The sequence below is a fragment of the Macrobrachium nipponense genome, chromosome 15, assembly GCF_015104395.2.
Source record: "Macrobrachium nipponense isolate FS-2020 chromosome 15, ASM1510439v2, whole genome shotgun sequence".
In the NCBI taxonomy this organism is placed as follows: Eukaryota; Metazoa; Arthropoda; class Malacostraca; order Decapoda; family Palaemonidae; genus Macrobrachium; species Macrobrachium nipponense.
The window spans coordinates 49,341,873-49,350,919 of NC_087208.1; the positions used below are offsets into that span (position 1 = coordinate 49,341,873).

General features: G+C 36.2%; 1 protein-coding gene across 1 annotated transcript; it reads right to left on the reverse strand.

The window, feature by feature from the left end:
- Positions 1–7,188: 7,188 nt before the first annotated feature.
- Positions 7,189–8,004, reverse strand: LOC135226687 (E3 ubiquitin-protein ligase rnf168-like). Its single transcript, XM_064266396.1, has one exon. The coding sequence runs from the start codon at positions 8,002–8,004 to the stop codon at positions 7,189–7,191; it is 816 nt and encodes a 271-aa protein (XP_064122466.1).
- Positions 8,005–9,047: the final 1,043 nt, after the last annotated feature.

Genomic DNA, 9,047 nt, shown 5'->3' on the forward strand with positions numbered 1-9,047 from the left:
TCAATTGATATCTTGCATAGCTCTGAATAGTATTTACTATAATAACCCAGAATCTCTCTCTCTCTCTCTCTCTCTCTCTCTCTCTCTCTCTCTCTCTCTCTCTCTCTCTCTCTCTCAAGTAAATATTTTTGACGGGTAACTTTTTCTCTCCCAAGTAAATACTTTTTGATGGGTAACTTATTCCTTCCTCTCTCTCTCTCTCACACTCACACACACACACACACACACACACACACACACACACACACACACACACACACACAGATATAAAAATGAAAAAAAGAGAAAGAAAAATGAAAGGGAAGAAAAGAAGTATCTTTTTTTTTTGACGAATATACCTCGTTGAATTCCACGAGGAACACGCCATTCCCCCCCCCCCCCCCCAAGGTGCTTCAGGTAATAAAGATTCTTTTCACCTTTTTTTTTTTCTAGTTTTTTAATCCTCCTGTGTTTTTCATGCCTTTCCCCTTTCTTGTATCGCTTGTCAGTACATTTTTTTTCCTCTATTTCACATTCATCTCGTCCTTTAATTCTTCGGTAAAGTTCATATTACCGACACTTTTTCCGCTTATTCGGGTAGTAAGCCTACAAGCTACTATGTCTTTTGTTTTTTGTTCTTCCATCTTGTTTGAGGGGGGGGAGGGAATCCCTATGGAAAAGCCTGAAAAGGTCTGGAAGGGTGTTTCGCGTTGAGGTTAAAGTCAGGTAATTTTACGAGAAGGATATTTCTGATTTATTTTTTATTAGAGGACACGCCATTCCCCCCCCCCCCCACCCCCCCCCCCCCCCCCCCCCCCCCCAAGTGCTTCAGGGAATAAAGATTCTTTTCACCTTTTTTTCTAGTTTTAATCCTCCTGTGTTTTTCATGCTTTCCCCTCCCCTTTTGTATCTCTTGTCAGTACATTCTTTTTCTCTATTTCACATTCATCCTTCGTCTTTATTCTTCGGTAAAGTTCATAATTACCGACACTTTTTCCGCTTATTCGGGTAGTAAGCCTACAAGCTACTATGTTTTTGTTGTTGTTCTTCATCTTGTTTGGAGGGGGGGGAGGGAAGCCCTATGGAAAAGCCTGAAAAGGTCTGGAAAAGGTGTTTCGCGTTGAGTTAAAGTCAGGTAATTTACGAGAAGGATATTTCTGATTTATTCATTAGAATGAAAATGTAAAAAATAAATTATATGCATGTTAAATAGTACAGAACAATTATTTCTAATAAAATATAGCGTATTTATTTTAATTTTCATTGGTCAAACAACGCGCAATTTGACTGTAGATTTTAGCGCACGCCCCTAGTAAGCTGGAGGTCGTATCACGCCTCGTTTATTTCAAGATCGTAATGATCTTTGCAAGTTCCATGTCGCGTATTTGCAACAGGCCTTTCTGGTATCGTTAAGTGATGATTTCTTCTGGCTGGCTTTATCTGTTTATTTTTTTGTATATATATTTATTTATACTGTTGGATGCTCTCTCTCCGAATTATCGAGAGATCTATTTTTACGAGAATATGTTGAATATTTATGTAATATGTAGTGTATATATATATATATATATATATATATATATATATATATATATATATATATATATATATATATATATATCCAAAGGTTATGAGATATCGTATCGGTAATCAGCAGGATCCATCAAACACATAAAAAGGCCATGGTTTACTACAAAAAACTGCCCAGATGTGTGTGCAGATTAATACTAATAACAATAATGAATTGTTTGAGGTGAGTAAGCAATGTTGAGATGTACAAAAATCTTTGATAGTAGAGAAATAACCAAAAAGAAAACGAAGCTTTAATTAATCATCTGACGTGATAAGTTTAAAGCTTCGTGACATCATATATACGTATATATGATGTCACGAAGCTTTAAACTTATCACGCCAGATGATTAAATAATGCTTCGTTTTCTTTTTGGTTAATTCACTACTATCAAAGATTTTTGCACATCTCAACATTGCTTACTCACCTCAAACAATTCATTATTGTTATTAGTATTAATTTGCATAATTTATATATATATATATATATATATAATATATATATATATATATATATATATATATATATATATACTATATATATATATAGATATATATAATATATATATATATTTATATAAAATTATATCTATTATATATCATATATATATATATATATATATATATATATATATTCTATATATATATATATATATATATAGATCTATATATATATATATATATATATTGTTATGAATGTTGACTTTATTTCACTATACCATCCATTCGGGGCTAATCCTATACTTTTGGAACCAGTGTTGACTTGTCTTCTTAGCTATTAAGCTGTTTGGGGAGAATAACCTTTCGTGGGAATGAAATAAGAATAAGATTGGGAAGAAGGATTACTGAATATGGGAGGGAAATGGGTTGGGGAAGTTGGAATGGAAAACAATTAGCAAATACTGATTGATTGACTGATTCGAAACTGGGGGATACGAAATCTACCGAAAAAATCATTATACAAAAAAATCCTGGTGAAAGGTTTCTGTTTCCTAATATTAGCAATTATGACTTGCACTGTTGACGGATGGTCTCATGTTGTATCTTAATAAGAGATCTTTTACATTCACAATTGATCCCTGATCCCATCTTCCTGCCAAGAGCAACCAGAGTTGCTGGACAGCGGTGTCAGTATGCATTGAATGTGCTTCGCTGTTGAACTTCTCAGTTTCAGAGGTTCTTTACTCTTCCTGACACTGTTGGACTGTAGGACAGGCTCCCTAAGAATGTCGTACATTTGGAACTACAGAAGATTAAGTGAAGATGTAATGCATTACTACTTGAATACAACATCAGCACCAGTATGCAGTTAATTAGCCTCACAAACTTGTCGTGCAATTGGGACTTTCAAGCGAAGATGCAGTGCCTTACTACTCTAATACAATTCTCCTTGCATTTTAATAGTTTACTTACATTTTTATATAGTTATTTATTAATCTGTTAATTACCTGTTTTTCTAGTAATTGATCTCTTACTGTAGTTCCCTTTACCTTCCGTTACTCCTTTCCAGTCAACACCATATTCTTTGGACACTTGAATTTCAAATTGGTGGCCCCTGTGGGCTTGTTGCATATAAATAAGGTTGATGTTCTTTATAAAAATTAGAACAAACATTAGAGGAATGTGGTTTATTGATGCTTACAACAAAACCATGTAAAGTAGTAGGAGGCCTCAAGGTCCCCATCAACATTAGACTTACATCAAAATAATAAAAAATGCCTGATACATAACGGGTAACGTGCCAAGCTGGATCACTATAGCCAGACTGTAATAATGGCTACATTGAGCTTCTTCTTCTACCACGGCAAATGAATAACTCAGCCACAAGAGTTCTGTAGTGTTGGTTGTTGGAAAAATTAATTCAGATAGTCAGATCTTGTACATCTTGTACAAATTTTACCCCTCATCAATAAAGTACATCAATTGTACATCCCAGGAGTTTTACACCACTGGAATAGCATACATCAACTGTATATCCCATAAATTTTAAACCTGTTGAATAATGTGGTCAAATGTACACCTCATAAGTTTACAAATCTTTAATAACATACACAAATGTACTTCCCAGGAATTTTACAATTCTTCAATAATGTACGTCATAGGTACATCACATAAGTTTTATACCTATTGAATAATGTGCATCAAAGGTACACCACATAAAAGTTTACAACTCTTGTATAATGTACATCAAATGTACATCCCATTGGTTTAACCTTTGAAGATTTGTATCTGCAGCTCCTCAGTTTCAACTTCATGTGACTGACCATCGGAGGGGAAAAGTGACTGACTGGTATCAAACCACATAGCCATTCACTCTTACAATCATAGGAATATGCGTTGTGGAGATGAACAGGGAAAATAAATCGCAGGGAATGAAACTTGACCCACTTTGCCTTATTTAAGTAAGACAGCTTGACGAGGCCTGATTTGGCTGTGAAATTAATTAGTGTCATACGGTAAATTTTATCGTGGATAAGGAAAATGGTTTGGATTACCAGACACATAAGGGTAATAATGAATTTATATGTTGTATATTCAGAAAACCTGCCAATGTTCTGCCAGTGTATATCTTTATTCTGGCCACATCTGTGAAATCAAGAAATCAGTTTTTGTTTGTATCCGTGGTCTTAAAGGCATTACGTGTAGGTAGCCCTGAATAAGATGCAATTATAAAAATAGGCCAGAAATTAAAGTATGCCGATGTTTTATTAAATGGGACATTAAGAGGAACATGTATGTTCGTTTGTAATGTCGCCCTGCATATATATTGAAAATTTCTACCATCATATATCAGTTCTTTTGAATATGGGTTAATCAGTAAGACAAAACCTGCCACGATTCATATCATGTGTTTTATTTTCCATATGGTAATTTGCATATTCATTTCCTTATCAGCTGTTAAGTTTTTTTTAACAGGAAAGTTACTATTGCTAATTGAAAAGGAAGGTATGTGTAACAAATATAATAAAGTTGTGGATCAAATTACACAGTTCCTGGAAACTAGCAGTGCAGGCATGGTCAGGCAAGTGCGTTTTTCAACATTAGTGACAAAGTTGAACTCCTGCATGTTTGTTGAGGAACAGTGGGCAGTTAAAACCAGCATGGACATGAGTTGCTTCAGTTTAGCCACCAAGACTGGTTGCTTGGTACAGAATTTTGGTGGAAACTACGTATGTGATGCCAGACATCATTTTAAAGGTATGATGGTAGGTTATGTGGTTCAAGTTTCCTTTCGGTCATTTGTTTAACCAGCATCTATAATTTGTTTACGCTCTCAATACTAGTAATCAGATCATTTTCAACACAACTGTATTAACATCTAGAATCCTTAAATGTCTTCTAAGCTCGACGTTGCAAAATAGTCCCGCAGTCTACTATCTTCAGGTCATTATTGGAATATAAAGAAATGGCACCGCGCAAATTGGAGAGACCGGAATCAACGGTGCCAGTGAATCCAAAAGATGGCAGCTTCCTTTTGCTCTCTGTGATGATGGAAAACCTTGTAGCCTCAAGACCATCCTTGTTGCATACTGTGACTGATTTCGTATCAGGTATTTTCCAAGCTGTAAAATACTTTGTAACCAAAACCCAGAATAATATCCCGAGTGCAAACCACATAGTACACATAATACTTGTTAATTTCAGATTAAGACCAATTTCATGGACAATAGCAATTGCTATATATAATAAACATATAATTGCCACATACTTCAGAATTTTCAAGACAAACTCTCCCAATGTCATATCACATCTCAAGCCGAACTCTGCAAACGCCTTATAATTACTTAGTCTATCATTGCCGAAATAAACGTGTTTATTTCCAAACAAGTCAGTGCCGGCGTCCGAGACTTTCGTGTTTACGTAAGAGGGACCCAGTTCACCGGTGCACAAGGCTCTGAAATTCTCAGCAGCAGGCGAATTTAAATCGAGACGAATGCATAATTTTCCGATGACCGAGTCTCCAGCACCCAATTCCAAAAATGTAAGCTGTGATGCATTGTCAAAGTGTGCCATGACCTCAGCATGCTGTTAGGGATAATGTTTCATCATTACTTGCAATTGGAAATGTATAATATTAACAGGGGATGACTGTATATGAAATAGAATAAGAAGGTTCATTCCTAAACCCTCACATATTTGCCGTGAATCCGGACGTGTTCCTCTTCATAGATAATGTGCATTTAAGGAACAACCAGCAGTCTATCAAGATCTAACTAGTTATATTCAGTGCAATAGTAATATTTGTTATGAGTACAGCTTTTTTAATGTTCTTACTGCATTAGCTGCCAAAAGTATGGTACAGAAGTGAAAGTGACTTACCACCAAAATTCATGTTCTGTATAAAAGGGTTGTGTCAAAGTCCAAATTTAAAGAAATAAAAAGATTAGATACTGAATTTTGGACAATCTGATGTCCAAATAAACAATCTCTAAAGAATTATTGCTCAAAATAATTTCAGAGATGTGTGCAGACAATTTTATCCACTGAATTCATGGTCCTGTGAGCAACAAATTATCAGATGTATTTTAATTTACATTTTCTGCAAGTTGTGGTAACTGCACCACCAACACTCATTTTCCCATCAGTAGTTGCTACCTCTATGGTTTTCGGCATGGATTTGAGGTTGCTAGAATTGTCGGTAAAAGTCATGACAATCAAAGATGTTATTTTGAATAAATATTTTGTAACTCCGGCATAAAAAAAAAAGAACTTTCTTTCAGTTTACTTACATCCAGAAGTACTTTTGCTCCGGTTGGAAATTCCTGAGTCCAGCGATAGAGACACAACACATGGTTGTCCGTGGCCGATAGTCTAGCGTGCTTGTTTCCACTAGGGTCTCTCAGAGTGACGTAAACCTTTCCCTCCTGCAGCATCCTCTTGACTCCTACGCTGAGTTTTTGCCTCAAAGTATCAGCCTGTTGGGAGTTGTAAGAAGATTGGAATGAGTTACTCTGTCGGTTGGGGACATGGTTGTGTGTCAACAACTTTAGTATTTTGCAGATCTCAGTTACACAAGAAGGGACTGCATACACGGGGAACCTGGGAGTTTGTTAGATTGCTCTGCTTATGGTCTCGTGTAATTTTGGCCTTACTGTTATCATCAGGACACCTTCCCCTTGGCTACTCAAGCCTGGCATCTGGTAAGCAGGAATGCTGCTGGGGTGTGAGCTTCCTAGGTCTTTGGCATCCGTAGCTGTAGAGGAAGTGGATCCTTTGCGTATTGGTGTGGTCTTCCCACTCTTGGTAGGTTCATAACCAGCTCGAGCTTGTAAGAAGAGATGTTTCTTGATCGTAGCCATTATAGCCTGTATTGCCCCCCAAAAAAATGAGACTGAAATCATCCATGATACATGCCTTTCATGCCTATATTTGAATATTACAACAGATATCCTTCTATTTAGGAGCTGTAATGTACCAAGTGATCCAATACGGTACATTACTATATAGCTGTTAAACTGATTGTTTTTTTCATTGGGAAGGAAATTCTCTATTCATAACCTACCCTGAATAACATGAATAATGGAAGATTATTGCATGGTCTTTATTCCGTTTAACATGGGATTATTAGAATATGAATACTTCCCTGCAAAATAAACTGCTAACTTAACTATTATGTTTAATGAAGCTTCTTATCTATTCTTAAAGCGTGATCACAAAACTGAACGGTCTGTAACACTGTAAGTGTTCTAAGTTCCCTGTGTTGTACACGTTGAAGGAGGACCCTTTTTTGACACCAAAACTTACTTTATCAATATCTGGGAGTTTCCCATCCCACTCTGACAAGAAGCCTTGAATTCTTTCCTGAGAATTTTTTATGGTGTTTTTCAGTCCATTCACTTTATCAGCGAGGAGTCCAATTGTTGCATAATCCACAGCCTCCTCTAGCATCGAATCCAATTCTTGTATTTGCTTTTTTTGTTCCACTATGGAGGCCAGTTCCGTTTCTAATCTTTCATTTTCGTCGATGAGGTATTTGATTTCTAGTTCATTTTTTGATGTTGTTTCATGTATTTCTGCTTGTGCGCTATGTTTATAGTCTTCATTCACTTCTGATAAATCACTTTTAAATTTTGAAACGTGTTGGATGACATTATGAATTTGATCTGTCATACTCTGACAACTCGAAAGAAGTTCCTTAGTCAATTTCTTGTTTACCTTTTTAAGAAGGTCAGGACTCATTTCACAAAACATAGGTGTCTTTTCAAGCAGGGATGTGTTGGTAGTCTCTAGGTCAGAAACATATCTCAAGACTTCTAGCAGGTGAATGTTTATGCCAACGTGCTTAGATGAGCTTGCTGTAAACTCGACACGACAGAATGGACAAGTCTTGGAATTTCTTTCGATGAGTTCAGAAAGACATATCGAACACAGGCAGTGTGTACAGGGCAAAATCCTCGGGCAGCGATCGTCCTCGTTGAAGACTTCATTGCAGATGCCACATGTCTTGCAGTCCATATTTCCCTGGAAGAATGAAAAGTTTAGGTAAATCTGATGTTACTGGAGTTTCATTCGATAGATTAACCCAGTTTGCTAATAACCTTCCGTAGGATTTAACGAAGATGCGAATACTTAGTTTGAAGGAAATGAAAGAGCTAAAAAGAAATTTTATGATCACTAGCCTAAACAAGGAAGCATTACAAAAATGGGAGGTATTTGCCTTTGGATTTGAAAAATTAATAGAATTATTTTGACTGAGATTTGAGCTAAAGAGGTCGGGTTTCTATGATAAAACATGGGAGATTACACCTTAGCCTCAAATGAATTTAGAAATAAATCTATGTGAAGCACATGCATTTCTTCCATGTTGACACACAAGACAAGTTTCAAGATTGGCTATCCAGTTCAAAGGAAGGGCAATCTTTGTAGATAACACCTACAAATGTATATTTGAAGTTAAGGTTCATTTCCACAAATGAAAATAGCTGTAGATAAACAACAACATCCTAAAGAATGAAATTAATTGAACGAACATGCATAGTATACAAATCAAAGGTACAACTTGTTATTGTGTCTCATTTTGCAGAGAAGGATCTGCTGAAGACTAAGGTAAACAATTTCCCCTGAGCTCTGTTAACCACAAATTTTACTATGCTACTTATAGCGTTTACCTAAGTGTGAATAGTCCTTACCCTAAGAAAATAAATTCTGCTCAACACAACTAGCCTCTGTCTAAGCACAGACAGCCTTTTCTTAGGAACAGATACCCTCTCGTGTGGTATATGATCCCTTTATTGCCACAGCATCCTTCATTGGTATACAGTTACTTCTACTCTGACTGAAAGCCTGCACTCTGGTTCAGATGGCTACTTTTAAGGAACAGATAACTTTTGATATAGCAAAGACCCTGATTCAACACACGGACTATATCTCTGCTCTGGCAAAAAAAATGTCTTCAACCCTGTCATAGATTATCTTGGCATGTGCAGTCTATACTGGCTCAGATTTTTTATATTACATCTTAAACATTATTATGATAGATATTTCTTATCTGGCACCGT

Bases quoted from the DNA above. Each gene is read 5' to 3' on its own strand.
- LOC135226687 (XM_064266396.1), bottom strand. From the start codon at position 8,004: ATGGACTGCAAGACATGTGGCATCTGCAATGAAGTCTTCAACGAGGAC.